Source organism: Sceloporus undulatus, chromosome 6, assembly GCF_019175285.1.
Source record: "Sceloporus undulatus isolate JIND9_A2432 ecotype Alabama chromosome 6, SceUnd_v1.1, whole genome shotgun sequence".
Lineage (NCBI taxonomy): Eukaryota > Metazoa > Chordata > Lepidosauria > Squamata > Phrynosomatidae > Sceloporus > Sceloporus undulatus.
The window spans coordinates 48,180,394-48,202,144 of record NC_056527.1 but is presented as its reverse complement, the minus strand read 5'-3'; the positions used below and the strand labels follow the sequence as shown (position 1 = coordinate 48,202,144).

Sequence of the window (21,751 nt, the reverse complement as noted above, 5' to 3'; positions counted from 1 at the left end):
AACTAAATACTAGATTTGGGTTCGATCAAAACAAGACAAGTGTAGTTTTACTACTAAAGTTTTACTTCACCCTGACTGTCAAAGACATCTGAAAATATTCAGACCCAAAATTTATTCAGTCACTCAAAGAGGAGTAAATTCCAGAATAACTGGATTTACTTAGGAATACCTGCACAAGTTTCAGATGGTAATTTAGAGCAAAGATGCAGCAAGTGCAGCATGTCAGTTATATGTGGCCCCCAGGACTATTTTTAAATGATTTTCAAACAAAATGCCCCCTTGGGGAATGTGAGTAATTTTGTTGCACCTAGGGAGACCCCTGAGCTATTTTAGGTCCAGCACAGAGATTCTTCCAATAGGAAGTGACTTGGAAGTTTCCATGTCACATCCTATTGAAAACAAGGCCTTTCCAAAGTCTTAAATGATCCAGCAGTGGTGAAAAACATGGCAAAATTGCCACCATGTCCTAGGGCTAGGGAAACAAACAAACAAACAAAAAAGCTAAAATGTTTTCAGCCATGTATTATGGAGTGCAGCCTTCCAAGGTGCCCTGGGGAGACAATGCAGCCCCTTAATCACCAACAGTTGTCCGTTCCAGTTTTAGAGGTATATCCAATATCTAATCTCTTCCACAGTGCATCCATACCAATCTAGTGATGTAAAATTTTGACTTTTCCATCCTCGCGTGCAAAGATGAAGAATTACTGCTGTTTTCTCCTCATTTTGTACAGCTTTACCTAGTATTTGCACACCCCAAAATGTTTTGGGAAAGTTATTCTGAACAAAACTAATTATCGACTTTTTGCATGAAAAGGGTGTTTTTCATGTTAAAAACCCACACTTTCTGTGTCATACTCTTTCCACACACACACACACCCCACACACAATTTTGCACAAAGACATGTGTAAACTGGAGGGGGTTGCAAGAAAAGTGTGTTGTTCACATAGAAAAATGTTTTCTAAGTAAAAAAGTGTATTTCTCCACAGACAACTTTTCCAATATACCTTGGGATATAATAATAATATTAATACATTTTATTTACATCTCCCGCTTCTCCCGTCGGATCGAAGTGGGATTACAGCAGTAAAAACATCATAAAATACATAGATAATACAAAATACAGTGGTACCCCGGGATACGAATGCGCCGCCTTACGAAATTTCCGGGTTACGAAAAAAATCCATTAAAAAAAACTGTTCCGGGTTACGAAGGTTATTTCGGGTTACGAAAAAATTTTTGGTGCTTTTCGGCGCTTTTTCGCACGAAATCGCGGCTTTTCCCCATTAGCGCCTATGGCATTTCGGCTTGCGAATGCTTTTCGGGTTACGAAAGCGGCCGCGGAACGAATTAATTTCGTAACCCGGGGTACCACTGTACACCAATCAGAAATAATATGCAAATATCATACAAAAAGTCTGCAAATCTTTGGCCTCTGTGTTACTTTTCCTGACTGTATTTTCTGCATTGGCCAGGAAACAAATTGTGGTGGTCATTTTTTCATCGCTACACCAGTTACTTTTCAACTCTGAAAATGTACTTGATAACTGTTTCAGGGAGGTGTGTGTATTAGAAAATAATACGTATTTTACCTTGCAGCCTTCACAGGCATGGACTCCATAGTGGAATCCTGAAGCAACATCTCCACACACTTTACACAGTAGCACCATGCCATTAAATTCTACAAATACAAAAAAGCAGCATAAAAACCTAGTAGAAATACTGTGGAAGGAAAAAAAACACACATATTTGACTTACATTAATTTTTAAAAAGGAAAGTTATATTTAACGGGACTAACCCTAGACAAAAAAGACAAAACATAAAATTCAGAATGTTTCTCTGCTCCCAGCAGCTGTCATTTTTTTTGTCTTCATTCAATTAATACATACTGTATATGAAGGGTGGCTGCCTGAGAAAGTCTGGCTCAAAACCATCATCCTTGAATGTCTGATGGAATATGTTGCCATCATAGAAATGCCCCTCCTTCATGGCCACAGATTTGGGACCCATTGTCCAAAATCTGCTCTTTTTAAATTGCACCTCATATTTTGCTGCATTCATCCTACTCCATGGCTGGCTCAGCTTTACATGCAAGTCTATCACGGAAGTAGGCCCAAATCCAACTGCTAGTCCCACCAAGAGTTGAATCATTTAGACTATTGTTGGTCACCAATACTACTTAACAGAAGAAAATAAAATTGCTTAGAACAGCAAAATAGAAGATATATCTGCTGTGTGTCACAGATCATTATAGGTTGCCTCTCCCTTATCTGACACGTTTAGGACCAGAAATGTTTGTTTTCAGAATATCTGTATTTGCATATATAGTTGGCTCTTCTCTTCTGCGCGTTTGCCATCCATGGACTGGAGCATCCGTAGATGGCCCTGCCCTGTTCCTCCCAATAGCGGTGTATGAATGCAGCCACACCAGTACAGCCAAGTGCACACCGCATCTTCATTGAGGAGAGTGGGACTTGAGGTCCCATGGAATTTGCTCTCTGCAGGAGGGGGGGGGTCCTGGAATGGAGCCCCCATGGATATGGAATGCTGACTGTATATACTTAATGAGGCATCATGGACATGGGACCATGACTAAAATCATTTATGTTTCAGATATGCCTTATACACATAGCTTTAAAGTATAGTCTGCCCGCGTCATATGTGGGTTTGCCACCCGCAGACTTGAGCTCACGTAGACAGCAAGCCCTGGTGGAAAAAATGGTGTGGGCGCCACACGGGAGCGCACAGCCATAGGAATCCATAGGATTCCAGTATAGGTGGATTTTCCCCATACGCGGAGGGGTCCAGAATGGACTCCCCATTTATAGGAAGGGCCCACAGTAATTTTATAAAATATTTTCAATAATTTTGAGCATAAAACAAAGTTTGTGTACGCTGAACTGTCAGAAAGCAAAGGTGTCACTATCCCTGCCAACGATGAAAAAAGTTTGGGGTTATGGAGTATTTCAGAATTCTGGATAAGGGAGACTCAACTTGTACAACTTTGAGCCTAAACAGACAGGCCAAAATAAAGCTGCTTTGGGTCACTTTGGAGGTATGCTGTTTAAATGCTGCATGTGTCCTAAAAGGCCAGAAGGACTGGAGCACAGCTTTGGGGCAGCTTCTGGCCTCTTAAGATGCAGTCGTTATTTAAACAGCATACTTCCAAAGTGACCTGAAGCAGCTTTATTTTGGCCTGTCTGTTCAGGCCCAATGTTAGCACTGCAATGACGTTATGTTGCAATGACCAAGTAAACCATGGTGGGAATGATGGAGCCTTTCCAATTCCCTAGCCAGCACAGGTAATATTAAGGATGATAGGAACAGTAGTCCAACATCTGGACAGCTGCACAATTCCCTCTTCTGCATTACACTCACTGGTGCAAATGTATAGGGCTCAACTGCTGATGGATGACTTGTTGTTTTGTTTATATATAAGTTTTAATTTAATTGTTCTGATGTTATTTTAAAACTATATATACTTTGGCAATATTTTTACTATCCAGTGCACCTGCAGATACATCACCAAATGCCTTTTTAAAAAAACACAGTAAAAATTATATTTGAAGATGCCATTGTAACTGATAGGAAAATGGTTATCCATGTCATGTTAAAAGAAGGGTAAAAATCACATAAGATTAAAGAACCGATAGTTATAAAGATTAGCAACTATAAGTAGGCTAAACAGAAAATCAAGAAAATAATTTCCAGTTCCTTGTGTTTAACTTGTCTGTGGCTAACAAGCAAGGTTCTTGGCCCCTGGAAAAAATGAGGAAACTTAAGAGCTAATAAACTATCAAATTACCTTGGAAATAAATTTGAAAAAAGAAAGATATGGGTATTCAGGTGTAGTAGGTAAAACAGGAACGACTTACTAACAATTATTAAAATCATCATGCTTATGTTTGATGTTTCGCCTATCCTACTACTTCTGACACCAATGTAATGAATATATTTTAAATTATATTTCAGAACTACAGACAAATATACATATTAATTTTACATCTCAGGATCAGTTACTTTACTCCAGTATTGTGAACATGTCACTATTTATGTTATGCAAAGCTACAAGCAGTTGCTGAGTGGCAGAGCACTTGGTCTGCATGCGTGAGACTGTCCCAGATCCAATCCATGGAATCACCAGGACAAGTACCATCTCTCAATCTACAAGGTTTGTTTATTTAAAAGTGGGCAGCCAGGACAGATTAGGGATTCTGTTGGTGTACCACTCACCCCGCTGCAGAACAACCTGCCTGAGCTATCCAGGGTGGTCTCAGGAATGGTGTTGGAGACTCCACGGGGGATTTCAGCCTGGGGATGTGGACAGGATCCTTGGAGAGGTGAGAACCATTACATGTATACGAGACCCTTGCCCTTCCTGGCTCATTAAACAGACCAGAGGAGGACTGGTGGAATGGGTAAGGGAAGTGATTAATGCCTCTTTACAACAAGGCAGCGTCCCAACACGCCTAAAGGAGGCTATGGTAAGACCTCTTTTTTTGGGGGGGGGGACTTCCTTGGATCCTACTGTACTAGATAATTGCAGGCCTATCTCCAACCTTCCGTTTTTAAGCTGATAAGGGCTAGGTTTGAAATGTTGTGCTATATAAATTTTAAGGTTTGTACAGTTGCCCCTCTGTTTGCGCAGACTTCAGATCCACCACTCTCGCTTACTCGTGAGGAGCAAGCGGAGGGGGTTCAACATTCAAACCTATGGGGCTTGAATATGTGTGAGTTTCCATTTTCGTGGGGGGGGGGGGGAATCCGGAACGGATCTCCCAAGAAAACAGAAGGCTGACTGTATTTTCAACTAGTTACATTTTAATTTATAACTGTTTTAACTCATAAAATTGTTTAATTGTTTTTTTTAAATTTTATATTTATATATTTTAATATTGTACTGTTTTAAAATTGTATTGTTTTATATTTGTTGTTCATTGCCTTGAGTTGCTCTATTGGGAGAAAGGCGGGATATAAGAAAATAAAAGTAGTAGTAGTAGTAGTAGTAATAGCACCAGGTGATGGTGAAGGCCTCTCTTTGGTGCCCTTTCCCACAAGATTACAACAGTTATGAATACAGCAGAATCTGTACTCTTGTGAGAGAACTTTGTATGATAAAAATCACATAAGCAGGAAGACTTGGGTGCCACTGGAGGATGAATCTGGCATTATGAAAATGAATTTTAAAATACCTTACTGTGAAGTGATTTCAGTTAATACTTATGAAACATACTGGCTTCATAAAACAATGTGGTTTTTTTTTCATTTTGGTTTTGAAGTGACACTCATCTTTTCACTATTTGATAGCAGCTTTGTCTCCTTGCTGGGGATTCTGAATTTTCAAATATGTGAAGATTAAGTTGCATTTTGTAACACTTGGGAATTCTTGATTTTCCACTGCAAACACAGTGTACTGTATGATCAAACCAGATACTTTCAGTTCAGCCTTTTGCTGAAATTTACAATGAGAATTAGTTCAGTTGTTTAAAAGCAATCTTTACACAACTCATAAGGGGAAAGACAGCTTTATTAGTTGGGATAGTAAGCGGGTGGGGGTCCCTTTGTGGTCAGGTCTTGACTTCAAACTTACTTGTGGGCCCCAGGACAACATGGCCTGTTGGCACCACTTTGCACTGTGAGGCAGGAGCTCCAGTTTGCCAGAGGTTGAATACCAGAGCTACAGTCTATCTAGAAGGAAGGAAGTTAGAGGTTAAGTACTGAAGATTAAGTGGTACAGGCTCAAGGCAGAGGATGCTGTCAGGCCTCAAATATCATACTTATTTAGTGCAGACACATTACAGGGAGGTTGAGGTGTTACTTTTACCAATCCATGTTTTGGAAACTAGGAATTCACCACTCAGGCATCTTCCTCCCATCCCTTCTTTGGCTGATTATAAAAACTGTGTGCCATTATGTCTGAATTGGAAAATGCCGATTAGGCTTGCTTCCAAGCTATAATATGTAACAACTGATTGAAAAAATGTTTTCCAGAACCTGGTTTGGGGGTACAGTCAGATCAGATTTCAATTCAGACATAATATCCAACTATGGAAAGGGAGATGGATTTCATATATGACAGACAAGGGGAAGGAGAAGTTTTAAAGCACATCCCACTCTCCAAACAATAGAATGGAGACTAGGACGAATGATGTGTGGACCCACCATAAGTGACAGAGCAGGTACTGCTATAGAATACGTACTTGTAAGTCCACTATGACCCTTGGTAAATCCTGTTCCACTTGACTGATTTACTTTAATTCGATCATCTAACTGGTCACCCTTCGTTGCTTCATCAGAGCTTTCTCTGCTCTTGACATTGCAGCTGCCCTCTGAAGAGGAACTGTTTGGTGATGTTGGGACAGGGGAAGAAGAGGACTGGAAGCTGCTCTCTGAACCCTCACTATGGCATGAGGCAGGGCTGGATGCTGAGCTTGAAGAACTGATGTAAGCAATCACACCACCTGCAGAGAGAAGACAAAAAGGGATCTATCAGCCTCACAGACCCATACTGGAAAACAATCATGCAGCGTTTCTCCCTCAGTCCCTTATTTCTAACATCTTTTTTGTTTTCAGTATCAGATAGCCATAAATATTGTTCTTTCAAGTTCAACAATTACTCCCCAAACAAGATTCAGTACATTATGCTAATTAAAAGTGGCTGTAATTTTTTTTGGGGGGGGGGTAAGCCCAAGTAACTTTTGTTTCTGAAGTATCACAAGAAAAGCTGAACCTAAGAAACCACAGCAGATTTTGGATTTGTATGTCTATTGAGTGGCAGCCGTAAACGAAATACCATGAACGCTCCTGATAAAAAACAACTGCTACTGCCACAAACCTTACATGTAATACAAAAAATAACAAGCGATTTTTAGCAGTACTGAGTGATTAAGATTTTACTTATTTCACATATGCCGTATTCTTCCTTAAAAGGACCCCCAGAATGGATTACATATGCTTGCTAGGCAGTCTCTCATGGACTTTCAGAACACCCCATGGGCATCAAAAGGACAGCACCCAACAGAGAGAAGAAAGATGTATCTCTAGAAATGATGGTTAAAGGACAGAAAGCTTTAAGTGATGGGGGTACCCAAGATGGATAAAAAAAGAAAAATGTGGGAAGTTAGATGGGCAATTCCATTCCACTCCCATTTTATTAGAATGGCAATTGAATTTTTAAAAATCCAGTTCTTGTTTGGTACAAAGCTACAGGAGTGAATGCCTTGCTGGAATATTCTCACTCTTCACATTGCCTCTGCTATTTTATTCTTACAGCCTGTCATTGTGGTATCATTTTTATTGTGGTTTGATTCTATGGTACTTCTTGCACTGGAGCTAATGGGATTACATAAAAATGCAAGATTTCTCATGGTAGGAATGTAATCTTGAACAAACACTGTTTGAGTGAACAGGTTAGGATTTATACTGAAGTAATCACTTGAACTGATTTACCTACTGAGAGGACTTTAAGCATTCTCATAAAATCGCTTAGTGTCAAAAGGAAATTTAGGACAAAACCTTGTACACACTCAAGTTTCATTGATCTAATGGGGCTTATTTCTGAATAATGGTATTATCTATCATTGTGCTGTAAAAGTGCAATTCTATGTACATTTTTACTTAGGAATCAGTCACACAGAACTCTTGATTCTTCTTCTTGTGTGCTTTCACATTGTTTCTGACTTATGCCAACCCTAAGGTAAACTATCTTGGGATTTTCTTGGCAAGATTTGTTCAGAGGCAATTTGCCTTTGCCTTCCTTTGAGGCTGAGAGAGTATGACTTGTCGAAAGTCCCTGGTGGGTTTCCATGGCTGAGTGGGGATTCGAATCCTGTTCCCTAGAAACCTAGGCTGCATCTGCACTACAGAAATAATCCGGTTTGACACCACCTTAATTGCAATGGCCCAGTGTTATGGAATTATGGGAATTGTAGTTTTGTGAGACATTTAGCCTCCTTTGCCTGAGAGCTCTGGTGCCAGAACAAACCACAATTTCCAGAATTCCATAGCACAATTAAAGTGATGTCAAACTGGATCATCTCTGCAGTTCAGATGCAGCCCTAGTTCAGCACTCAAACTGGAGCATTACTGATTTAGGCTTAACTATCATTTGATCTCCAGAGAGAACTAGGGAAACTGTGCAGCACAGCTAAGGGTTTCCATCAAATACTTCACTGTTCCAGGATTTTGGGAGTAATACCGTCATTGTTAAACCAGTACAAACATTATGAGTTTGTAGGTGAGATACACTCCACGTGTCTTTGAAGAAGCAGTGTTCTGAGTTGAACTGTAAATATGGTTTATATGTGAAAAACCAACTATGGCAGTATATTTTTGTTTGCTAAAGATTGTCTCAAATGATACCACATTTATTCTTTATTTACAGTAAGAATAAAATAGCAGAGGCAATGTGAAGAGTGAGAATATTCCAGCAATGCATTCACTCCTGTAGCTTTGCACCAAACAAGAACTGGGTTTTTAAAAATTCAATTGCCATTCTAATAAAATAGGAGCAATGTATTTATTTAGGAAAAACAAAGAAGGTCTGAAAAATAGTACTTGTTCCGAATTTTCCAAAGAGAAGTAACTTTTTTTACTTGCTCTCTTCTTGTAGAAAACTCGAAGACAACTGTACGCAAATCAACTCATGCACCTTCTTGGCTACAGGAGTAAAAGCAGGTAATGGTGTGTCATAGGAGAGTATATTGCTCTCTTTCTCCCCCCCCCAAAAAAAAACCCTTAAGTACACTGAGTGTGCAAAAGTAGTTCTTTGGAGTCTATGTTCTTACATACACAAAAATTGTACCAGCTTAGTACAACAATTGGGGCTATACTAATCTATATCAAAATATAGAATCCTGATGCCAATGAACCTCAACATATTGATTTTATGTTTCTTTGCATCTCCACATATGGATGTACGAAGCTGTGTTCCATAAAGCAACACAGAAGATTGTGTGGAATATGCAGACTGTCCATGGGAGGAACAATGTTTTGTATGCATACAGAATATTTTAAAACAAACTAAAAACAGCAGAACTTTTTGTCAAAATGTTAACACATGAAAGATACAGGAAAAAGTTTAAACATGAAGCACAACCATCCCTATCAATCCATGATCAGTCTTATTTGTACAAGAGGATCATTTTTATCTTCTGCCAGACTGGGAAACATGCACATGAAAATCAGATTCATATTTCAATGACCATCAATGAAGTGTGCATCCAAGTGTGGAACCTTTTAAGCCACATTCTAGTAATATCAGTCATACACAAAATTACACATAACAAGAACTGGATGTGGGCATATGTGTACAAAACTCAATGGATTACTATAAATTATCACTCATTAAAATGGTTTTTAGGCACATGCTTTGGCAGGAAGTCATTACGTAATTGAGTAACATGCAGACTTTTCTAAGTGTGCATAGTGGCCATACAAAGAAATACAACACCCTCTGAATAAAGAACAGGTGGAATAACAATTAAGCATGAAACAGAAACAATTAATTTTAAAAGAGGAAGAAGCTGTGGAGCTGTTCAAGGATCTCTATTTGCACTAGTTCTGTCTGATGTACTGTATTTGTTTATCATACAAAACTAAATTATTCAGGATGGTGAAAACAGCAGATGGAGGAAGATAGCATGGGTTGAACCTATGTTATCCTTCACCTGGTTTAGTCCCTGAGTCAGTGCAGAGACAGTCAGGTGTTCACATACCACACACCGATGCAGGATCTGAGGCCACTCCTTACCTTTCTGGTGGGCGATCCATCTAAGAAACCCCTCAGCCGCTCCATTTGACCTGGAAACAGGGTGCCTGACTGCACTCATGTGGCCAGGCGCCCCATTTCCGCATTGGAAGGGGCAATTGGGGGGCATTTCAGATAGACTGCCCACCAAAAATGTATGGAGTGCAGGGGCGCTGTGTGAACAGTCTGGTTTTGCCACTGTTTCTTAGAAACTCTGCACAAAACTAGGGCTGTTTTACCCCAAAGTAAAGGCTCTTTACCTTGGGATCGGACAAGATCCTCTGGATCTGTGTCTGCAAAGGCAGGATAGGGCCCGAGCTTGCCACAGGTGTTTTGGCCTTCCCGGAGGAAACCAGGCCATTCAGCATGTGCGGACAATTCCTAAGAAGAGGTCTAAAGTGTTCTGTCTGCAAACTAAGTGAATGTGAAGCAGCAAATGAGACTTGCTATGACACAATGGGGCAAACAGCCTGAATTGTACATATATACACAGTATGCTCTTCACTGGTTGCCACCAGTTTTAGGGTCATGATAGATGCTGCAAGGAACATGGAAGCTTAGTTTGCAGCACCAACAAGAATGGCAAATTCCACATTATCAATTTTTTAAGGAAAAAAAAGGGTTTTGGTTTGTTTATATAATGCTTCCTCTCTCTTGTTGCTTCCCCTGTGTCTATTTTTAGGCTGTCGGAACAGAGCCTGACAAATCTGTTCTTTATAAAGAGCCATGCAGTACATGTATGGTGCTATGTTGTAACCAGTACCGTATACATCGATTAACTCTGGAATATGTGAACAATTTTGGCAGCCCCCTCTCAGAACAATGCAGAAAAGATAGCTCACACGATCAAGATATCAAATCAGCTCTTCTATGAGGAAAAGTAGAAGGATTTAGACCTTTTGAGTTCAGGGAGATTAACCAAAACTGTGCACCACAAAAGTATAATTGTACATTATGTGGAACAGACTTTCCCAGTCTGGTATCCTCCAGATGTGCTAGACTACAAATGCCATCACTCTCAGCACAGGAGTCATGCTTGCTGAGCAATGATGGACATTGTAGTCCAGCACATCACAAAAATACAAGGCTGAGTAAAATAGCGTAGACAAAGCAAATAAGGATCTCTCTCTCACATAAGGAGAAATTAACTGATAGTAAATCCAGGATAGAAGGTTCAAGAGGAAGTATTGTCTTCACACAGTGCACAAGAATTGAAAATTGCTGAGACAATACAGTGGTGCCTCGGGTTACGAAAATAATTCGTTCCGCGGCCGCTTTCGTAACCCGAAAAGCCTTCGTAAGCCGAAAACCCATAGGCGCTAATGGGGAAAAAGCCGCGGCTCTGCCGCGGCTCCATTTAAAATAGCGCCAGAGTTTTTTCGTAACCCGAAAAAACTTTCGTAACCCGAAACAATAAATCCCTATGGGATTTTTTCGTATCCCGAAAAATTCGTAACCTGGGTATTTCGTATCCCGAGGTACCACTGTATGTAATGATAGCTACTGGCTTGGGTGGCCTTGAGAGCATTTGACAAATTCACGGATTGGTTTATGCACTAACCACAAATATTTGGTGGAACCTCCATATTCCGTGGCAGTGTATCTCTGACCAATAGGGTAGGCTAGGAAACAATTTGGGGGGGTTATTTGAAATCCCAGTAGTCCACTTTTCCAAAATACATAGCTGACTACTTTTGGAAATAGGATGCTGCAACAATAACTAGAAATTCTTCATCTGACCCAGCAAAGTTCTTCCTGTGGTCTTATAGACCAGTGGCCCCCAAACTGTATTCTTTAAGGGATTTTGGACTTCAGCTCCCAGAATCCCAGACTATGGGCCAACATGACTGAGACTTCTGGGAGCTGAAGTCCAAAATCTCTTAAAGGGCACAGTTTGGGGACCGCTGCTACAGACTATACACATAATGTGTATGCACACGCACATCTATTCTGTCATCTTTTTGTCACACTATTATGTGTTGAAAGAGACCCCGCATTATTTTGAAACAGCATAATTGCTGTTACTTGCCACCCACTGTCAATGTCTCTTTTAAAAGAGGTCCCTGCAATCTCTCCTTACAGCAGCATTTCACAAAGCAGCACAACTTGTTATATAATCAGCCTCTGCTGTGTGTGTTCATTACAACTGCAGGCAGAGTCTATTTTATTTTACAGATTTGGGGAGGGCGAATCTGCATCCCCCATTTCTTCAGTTGCTAGATGGGGAGAGAAAGACCCATCCTCTTTTAAGTCTTTTGCAAAAGAGGAACTCATTCTAATTTCCATAGCCTCAGACGAACTGTTATGTAACCCTTTCTGAAATGTGTGCATGTGGTACCACCTGACTTTATCTATTCCGTGACTTCAGCCATCGGCAAAGATTATTCCACAACCCTCCTCCAACCTGTTGCATTACCAGTGTCACAGGTCTCTGTACATGTGCAAGCAAGTTTGTTGGCCAAAGTCACATGGGCGTACACACACACAAAAGCACACATGCACACACAGGAAGAGCACCAACTCACAGCAATAACCCTCCTGTGGAGGAGATCTACCATGCAGCCGGCAGGACACACAACGTGATTCCGGAGAAGGGAGGCACTTTGAAAGGCACTTAAAATGACACAACAACCCTGTGTTCGGTTTCAAAAGCTCTCGCCCGAAATGAAACCTCAGAACATATTTCAATGTAAATACATAACAGCATCAGAGTGTATACTTCAGTGGACAAAACAATACGATCCATTCAGAGGTGTGTATAATTAAATTCAATGGCATTTATTAACACCTGAGTTTAAGTGAGTTGTGTGTTTAACTACATATATATGAATATGTATTTAAATATAGAGACATTATGTAGTGGTTTGAGCTTCTGACTACGACTTAACTACAGTTCCCAGAACTCCCTAGCATTGAGCCTTCTTCCATAGCCTTCAGCCGTGGTAGTTAAAGTGATATCAAACTGGGTTAATTTCTACAGTGTGGATACAGCCTTTGTCATATATATTTTTTGGATGTATGTCGACCCTATCCTGGGGTTTTTCTTGGTGATGTTTTTTCAGAGGGGCATTGCCATTTGCCATCCTCTGAGGCTGAGAGAGTGTGACTTGACCAAGGCCACTAAGTGGGTTTTCATGCTTAAGCGGGGAATCGAACTCGGGTCTCCAGTTGTAGTCAGGATGGCTCTCTGTGTTTAAATACATATATACACATATGTGTATACACATATGTGTATATATGTATTTTAATACACATACACATAAGGAAGGAGACCACGGTCCAAAACACACACCGCAGAAATAAATCCAGTTTGAGACCGCTTTAACTGCCCTGGTTCAATGCTAGGGAATCCTGGGAAGTGTAGTTTTGTGAGACATTTAGCCTCCTCTGTCAGAGAGAGAGAGAGAGAGCTAGCTCTCTGGTGCCAAAATAAACTACAATTCCCAGGATTCCCTAGCATGAAGCCAGGGCAGTTAAAGCAGTCTCAAACTGGATTTATTTCTGCAGTGCGCGCATATATATATGGATATATATTTAAACATAGAGAGCTTCTGTGGCGTACTGCTTGATATCACTTTAAATACCACAGCTGAAGGCTATGGAACTCTGGGAAATGTAGTTTGTTGCTGCTTCTGCAGCAGCACAGCATTCCACCTCCGAACCTCGAGCGCGAGGATTCTAACCACGCCCCTTTTCCCAACGGAAAAAAAGAGGCCCATTCCGCCCCCTCACTGCCCTCGCTGCGAGGCCACGCCTTCCCCGCTCTGAGAGAGCGTTCTGGGGAGGGAGGGAGCCAATCACCGCTTTCCCATGAGGAGCGTGGGCGTGGCTTAAGTTTGCCTCCACGTGTCGCCCTCTGGATGTAGGTCACCAAAACAAAGGCCGCACGTGTCCGTCCACGCGGTTTCGCCCCGGGCCTATTATGCAACGCCGACGTCACGGCAGCGCACAGCCAATGAGGGCGCACGCCGCCCCGAACGTAAACAAAAGGGGCGCACGTGGCCCTGCCGGCGAGTCCATGTGAGGAGAGCAGGCCCCTAGTTGGCAGTCTGCTGCTTCCCTCTCATTGACTCCAGTGCAGTCCCTCTCAAGCCTGGAAGCCCCCTCCTCAGTCACAGCAACACACAGATATATATATTCAATGATGCATGTGTCCCAACACACACAGATATATATATATATATATATACACACACACACACACACACCAGTTCCAAGCACGTCCTCCTTTTCCCGGACGCGTCCTCCACCCCCCCAGCCTTCTGCACACAGGAGGAATTCTATGTCCTCCATTCTAAGCATGACCAAGAAGAATGAGTTTACATTTATATTAAGTGCTTTCAAGCTTCAGTCACGTCCTCCATTTCCCCTCAATGTCCTCCATTCTGAGCATGTCCAAGAAGCATGAATTTACATTGTTTCCAAGAGCTTTAGTCACGTCCTCTATTTCTCTCGAAAGTCCTCCATTTTGAGCATGATCAAGAAACCCAAAGTGTTTTTAAAGCTTCAGTCACGTCCTCCATTTTTTGCTCCAATGTCCTCCATCCTGAGCACCACCCAAAAGGCCAGGATTTATATTTCTATGACTGTTTTCTATGACTTGTTTTCCTTCTGCCCAGGAGGAATTCTATAAAACGTCCTCCATTTTGAGCATGCCCCAAGAAGCATGAGTTTATTACATGCTCAAAATGGAGGACCTTCCAAAAAGACCAACCCTCCTCTGAACAAACCTTGCCAAGAAAAAACCCTGGATGGGGTCGCCATAAGTCTGAAAAGAAGACACACAACAACACAAACCACAACCACAACAAAAGCCAAAAAACACCCCTAGAAATATAAATCTGTGCTTCTTAGTCCTGCTCAAAATGGAGGACAAGAAAGAAATAAAAAGCCCAAAGTCACTCCTATAAAAGTACAAACCCATGCTTCTGAGCCATGCTCAAAATGGAGGACTTTTTAGAAACTCCCTTTTAGGGTGGGATGGAGGACGCGTCCGGGAAAAGGAGGACATGCCTGATCACCCTGGGGTGAATAAAAAACAAAGCCCTGGGTTTCAAGGGTTAGGGATCAGGCTCCCTTACCTGCATTGAGCTCCATGGCTTCTCCAATGCCAGACCTTTTTGCAAAGGGCCCCTCTGAGCCTCTCCTTCCTTCCTTTGCTGGAGGTCCCTGGAAGGAAGGAAAGAAGGGAGGAAGGAAGGAAGAGCCACTGACTGCGGCAGCTCCAGGGAGGCTCTTCCCAGCCGCCTGTCCTTCTGCTTGGAGCAGCCCCAGCCTAAAGGAGGAGGAGGAGAGACAGCTGACTTTGCCCGGAGAAGTTTCCTGCTGAGCTGGCTCGCCTCCTGCCAGATGCCAGGGCTCCTGCTGCTGCTGCTGGGCATGGGCTCTCTTGCCTCCTCCTCCTTCTTCCAGAGCTGCCTGGCCCATGTGCCTCCCCTTCTCCTCCTCTCCTCTCCTCCCCTTCCTTCCTTCCTTCCTTCCTTACCTGCCTCTGCCTCCTGCTCTCTCTGTGTGTGTGTGTGTGTGTGTGTGTGTGTGACACCTGCTTCACCCAGTGACACACTTCCCCTTCCCCTGTGGACACATACACACACTACATGGGTTCTCACGTGCAGCCCTGCCTGACACGTGTCTCAAGACCACCCACCCACCACCTCTATGGTCACGTCCGGAGTGGCATCCCCTGAAACGTTGCTGTTGTTGTTAACACTATTATTATTATTATTATTATTATTATTATTATTATTATTATTATTATTATTATTATTATTACTGTATTATTATTATTATTATCTTCATCATCACCATCACCATCATCATTATTATTACTATTATTAATCACCATCATCACTGTTATTATTGTTATTATCATCCTTATCATCATCACCATCATTACCATTTTTATTATTATTATTACTATCATTATCACCATTATTAATATCATCATTATCATCATCATTACTATTATTATTATTATTATCATCATCATCATCATCATTATCATCATCATTAGTATCATCATCATCATCATTATCACCATTATTATTATCATCATAATCATCACCATTATCATCATCAACATCACCATTATTATTATCATCATCATCATCACCACCATCAACTTAATCATTACTATTATTATTATCATCATTATTATCACCATCATTACTATTTTTATTATTATTATCATTATCATTATTATTATTAAGCTTTATTTATATAGCGCTGTAAATTTACACAGCACTGTACATACAATCTTTTAATTAGAAGGTTCTAATTACTATTACTATTACTATTAATAGTAATTAATTACAACTAATTACTATTATTAATATTATGTATTATTAATATCACCATCATCGTTACTATCATCATCATCATCATCATCATCATCATCTTGTTAACTGCCCCTGAGTCTATCTTGACCCATGGCGACTCCATGAATGAGGCTCCTCCAAGGCTCCCTGTCCTCCACTGTTCTGTTTAGTTCCTGCAAAGTCTTACCCATGACCTCCTTAATAAAGTCCATCCTCATCTAGCATATGGTTTGGCTCTCTTCCTACTGCTTTCCATCTTTCCCAGCATTATTGTCTTTCCTAATGAGTTGCACTTTTTCATGATGTGGCCAAAGTAAGACAGCTTTGATTTTGTCATCTAGGCTTCCAGGGGGAGTTCAAATTTGATCTGTTCTAGGACCCATGTATTTGTCATTATCATTATCATCATTATTATTTTGTTGTTAGTTGAATTAAAGTCAATCTTGACCCATGGTGTCCCTGTGGAGACATCTCCAAGACTCCCTGTTCTCCACTGCTCTGCTTAAGTCCTGTAAATTGATATCCATTACCTCTTTTATAGAGTCCATCCATCTAGCATGCAGTTTTCCTCTTTTTCTGCTTCCCTCCACCTTTCCTAGCATTATTGTTTCTTCAAATGAGTTTTGCTTTCTCATAATGTCACCAAAGCATAACAGCCTCAATTTCGTCATCTTGGCTTCCAGGGAGATTTTTGGTTTGATCTGTTTTGGGACTCATTGGTTTGTCTTTATAGCCACCCATGGTTTCCTCAGCACTCTTCTCCAGCACCACATCTCAAATGAGTTGATTTTCTTCTTACCCACTTTCTTCACTGTCCAGCTTTCGCATCGGTACATGATGATAGGGAATACAGTGGCTTGGATGATTCTAAATTTAGTGCTCAGTTGTATATCTTTACACTTTAGGCTCTTTTCTATTACTTTCATAGCTGTCCTTCCCATTCCTAGTTTTCTTCTGATCTCTTGACGATGGCGTGAGTGGGGTGAGGCTCAGTGGAAGGAAAAAGGAGGGTGTATGTGTGTGTGTATATATATATTTAAATATTTTAATTAAAATTCTATTCTTCTTAAGTTTTTATTAAAAGAACCTTTTACCAAATTACCAAAATCATGTTCAACATTGACAACAAATACGCAAAGCACGACAATCTGAGTTTAATCATGCTGGCTTTCAGGAAGATTTCAGACTTGATCTATTCTAGGACCCATTTGTTTGTCTTTTTGGCCAGCCACAGTATCTTCAGCACTCCAGTCCAACACCACAAATCAAATTAGTTCAGTGGTGTCAGTAGGGGTTGTGTGTGATGTGGGCCTCACTGGGTGAAACCCCAGACCGGGGGGGGGGGGGGTGTCACCCTGTGAGGTAGTACACCCGGCTGGAGCGGGCGGCTGCCTTCTTGGTCCCACACTGCCATTTGCCACATGGGACTCGGAAGGCTGGGGTGGGGAGGAGGCTGCCTTCTGGGTTCACTATGGCCATGGCCAGGAATCATAAAGCAGGGAGGCTGCTGCAAGGGCCAAGCACACTCCCCACCTCACTGCCACAACATTATTCTACACACCGTGCCCTTTTCACCCTGCCCCCACCTCCCTATACCAGGTGCCACTGAATGAGTTAATTTTCTATCAGCTTTCTTATCGAACCATTTCCTGTATTGCTATGTATTGTATATGTATTATCCTACTTGAGAGTATGTATTTTCCCTGGATGAAGATTAACCTTCCATTTTGAAGCCAAGCCCTCCCTCCAGTCCATCTGCCTTGGTCCAGGCCTCGGAGGTAGAGAGGAACTGCTGGACCTCTTACCCTTTCCCTCCACCACTCCCTTCTCCTTCTGTGTCATGTCTTTTTAGATTGTAAGCCCCAGGGCAGGGAATCATCTAACTAAAAAGATTGCATGTACAGCGCTGTGTAAATTTACAGCGCTTCATAAATAAAGGTTAATACAGGTAATAATAATTCACTATCTAGCTCTCACATCTGTATCTAGTAATGAGAAATAGGATGACTTGGACAATCCTAACTTTGGTATTCAGCTTGATAGCTTTGCATTTTAAGATCTTGTCTGTTTCTTTCATAGCTGCTTTTCCCAATCCTGCTCAATTTCCAGGGATCTCCCTTCTCTCACACTCCTTATAATAGCCTTGTTATCTTTTTTCAGCAGGAGGCTCTACTGTCTGAATAGTATTTTGGGGGCTGGAGAGGCTGCCATGGAGCCAAGGAAGTCCACTTCTACTAGCCTAGCTGCATGTGGGTGAATTTGGATCCAACCAAGAGTATTTCATTTTCTCTGGATTGCAAAGTTTCAGAATCATGCATGAGTTTTGACGTTTAGTTACCATATTCTCTCTGGTGTGATTCCTCCCTATTGCCTGTTCCCAGTATGATGCCTCCAAGCAGTGGTGGATCCTCTCTCACATTACCTCAAACAAGGTTCAGCATGGAAATTTAGGAACTCTTTACTGTGCTTGTGAAATATCCTGTGTTGTACCGCTGATCATTTTTAAAGCATTATCAGATGCAGTGATTATACAGAAGTTAAAGATTGTGTCATCTATCTGTCATAGTATCACTGCAGTTAACAGCACTGACAGGAAATGCTTGCTCTAGAAATATAACAACGCAAATTGCTGTCCTCAGCTCAGAACACCATTGGATCCCTCACTGTAAGGATACTTGGCAGTTTGTATTGGAAAGAAAATTCCCATTGGCACAAGTGCAGTCAAACAATAAGCAATAGACCCTGATCTAGACTGGGAACACGGTGTAAGGTCATAGAATCATAGGCCCATTACAAACGGGCGTAAAGTACATCTTGGGGATGTACTAGGGTTAGGCAAAGTGCGTGCCTTATGCACGCACCTAACCCTAATACGTCCCCAGGATGTACAAAATGGTGGCGCCCGTTCCACACGGGGGCCGTCATTATGACGTCATGAACGCGCCGCCTCCAAACGGGGCGGCACGGATGTGACGTCTTTGCACCGCACGAGGACGCATAGAGCACCCTTTCCACAGTGCACGAAGGAGCTCTGAAACGGAGCTCCTTCCGCAGTTTGCGTCGCTGGCGCAGCCTTTAGACAGCTGCGCCAGCAACACAAAGGAGAAAGGGGCTGAGTGGCCCCTTTCTCCTCCTCCCCGCTGCCATCAGGTGTCCTTCATCCCCAAGATGAAGCCCCAAGGACACCCCTTTCCAGGCCGCGGGGAAGCGGCCTTTTGCTGCTTCCCTGCAGCCTGGAAAGTGATGGATCGGGGCCTCGGAGGCTGCCGTTCTGGCAGCTGAGGCCCCGATCCAGCAGGGAAAGGAGCGCCTACAGGCCGCCCCAAACAGGCAGTCTGTAACGCGCCATAGAATCGTAGAGTTGAAAGATACCACAAGGGTCATCCAGTCCAATCCCTGCCATGCAGGAAATCTCAATCAAAGCATCCCTGACAGATGGCCATCCAGCCTCTGCTTAAAGACCTCCAAAGAAGGCGACTCCACCACATTCTGAGGGAGTGTGTTCCACTGTAGAACAACCCCAGGAAGTTCCTAGTAATGTTGAACTAGGGCCCTATACAGACAGCCAAAATAAAGCTGCTTCGAGTCACTTTGGAGGTATGGTGTTTCAATGATGCATGTGTCCTAAGAGTCTGGAAGCTGCACCAAAGCTGCATTCCAGTCCTTAGGACTGGAGCGTGGCTTTGGTGTGGCTTCTGGACTCTTCGGACACATGTATCATTGAAACATCATACCTCCAAATGACTCGAAGCAACTTTATTTTGGCTGTCTGTATCAGGCCTTCAATCTCTTTTCCTGCAGCTTGCATCCATTGTTGCATCCTTTTCTCTGGAGCAGCAGAAAACAAGCTTGTTCCATCTTCAATATGACACCCCTTCAAATACTTAAACCTGACTATCATATCACCTCTTAACCTTCTTTTCTCTTCTCTCCTATCAGGTGATAGTGTTCAATCCTCCTGCAGCACTGGAAACCTTTGGACCATGAGATGTTTGAACTCCGGCTTCTACTGTTTCTTACCACTGCTGTGCTGGCCATGGAGTCTGGGAACTGTTGTTTAAAATATCTCAAGGGCCATGACTTCCCCAGCCCTCTTAAGTAGTTGTGATCTTCACTAACAAGTGTTTGAATGGCACAATCTCTCTTTGGGCACCATTATCTTCATCAGGATCGGCACCACCTTGTATGGACATAAATCCATTAAACCAAAGAAATAAAAAAATAATCACTAAAACTCACTAGAAGGATAATCATTAAAACATACATATCTTTAAAATAACATACGCATCTCCAAATACAATATAATACAAAAGATAAGGAGCCAGTGTGATGTAATGGTTAGAACATTGGACTAGGACTTTGGGAGATCAGGATTTGAATTCTCACTCAGGCTTAGAAACCTATTGGGTGACTTTGGGCAAGTCACATTCTCTCTCAGCTTCAGAGGGAGGCAAAGGCAAACATCTGAACATATCTTGCCAAGAACCTCCTATGATAGATTTGTTTGTTTGTTTATTGAATTTATATCCCACCTCAAACTGAGTAATTCCTATGGGACTCTGGGATTTGCAGCGTAGGGAGGGGCGTTTTGTATTCTCAGCTAAAACACTCCAGTGCTTCATCAAACTATGCACCCCAAGATTCCACAGAATGCAGCCATGGAAGTTAAAGTGGAATCATAGTGCTTTAACTGTATAGTGTGAAAGTGTCCTTAACCTATGCATTGAGGCAGACAGGCCTGGCTTTTCCACCCATATGCCAGGACTACCACAATCTTTCTGCCCACTGGATACACTTGTTCCTTTCTTTCCTGGAAATTTGCTGCAAACCAGCTGGTAGTGGTTTGTAGACCAAGACCAGTCCGCAGACTACCATGTTGGGTAACACTGATCCAGACTTCAGCTGAAATGTTTACCAGTATATTAAAATCCATATTTTAAAATTAATTTTCATTAAAGATATGACAGCTAAATACAATAGAGTGCATTTCAATCACATATACAGCATTTTAAATAAGTCATATCCAGCGGTTTATATTATTGTGTATTTTATTTGCCTTTGTCGCACGTTGACTTATGGCAACTCTATGGATTTCATAGGATTTTCTTATGCACGAAATAGAGGTGGTTTTGCCAGTTCCTTCCTCAGTCTACAACATAGTCTACAGCACCTGGTATTCATTGGTAGTATCCCATCCAAATACTGGCCAGGAGTGACCCTGGTTAACTTCTAAGATCAGACAGGATCTGGGGCCTTTAGGATATTAGTATTTTGTCCAATAAAGTTTTAACTCAGAATTCCATTCATAAGGAGATGTAAACCAAGTCTTTCTATGTTGGCATAATATGCCATCATGGTGCAGTGGTTTGAGCCCTGCATGTGCTTTCAGGGGTCTGAAATCACAACCTGGAGAACAAATCCAATTTTAAAATATACTTAAAGCCCAGAATGAACTGTGGATGGTAATACACAGCACTGCTTTGAGATTTGGAAAACAGCAATATAACTGAGTAAGAATACTATATTTGTTTTTCTTATACCTTGTCTACTTCAGAACGTCTCATGCATATGTATGTACAAGAGACCTCAAAGAAGAGCTGAATGCTTTGCTGCCATCCCTTAAGTGCTTGTTTATTGGTGGAAAATTATTCCAAGAGCTTTATTTAACATTCAATTCAGCCTCATTT

The 21,751-nt window shown here is 41.8% G+C and overlaps 1 protein-coding gene and 1 long non-coding RNA gene across 2 annotated transcripts in view; one reads left to right on the top strand and one right to left on the bottom strand.

Annotated features, from left to right (window-relative positions):
* Positions 1–15,207, bottom strand: part of NR1D2 (nuclear receptor subfamily 1 group D member 2) — a 33,822-nt gene extending 18,615 nt beyond the window's left edge. The window contains exons 1-3 of the mRNA XM_042475277.1: positions 14,829–15,207; positions 6,200–6,460; positions 1,591–1,679 (exon numbers count right to left, since the gene is read on the bottom strand). Of these exons, the coding sequence (XP_042331211.1) occupies positions 1,591–1,679; positions 6,200–6,460; positions 14,829–15,174 (696 nt within the window). The 5' untranslated portion in view covers positions 15,175–15,207. The remainder of the gene's footprint in view (positions 1–1,590; positions 1,680–6,199; positions 6,461–14,828) is intronic.
* On the top strand, positions 12,268–20,313 carry LOC121934632. Its single transcript, XR_006104648.1, has 3 exons — positions 12,268–12,499; positions 18,225–18,313; positions 20,004–20,313. It is a non-coding gene; the product is annotated as an uncharacterized LOC121934632 (long non-coding RNA).
* The last annotated feature ends 1,438 nt before the right edge of the window (positions 20,314–21,751 follow it).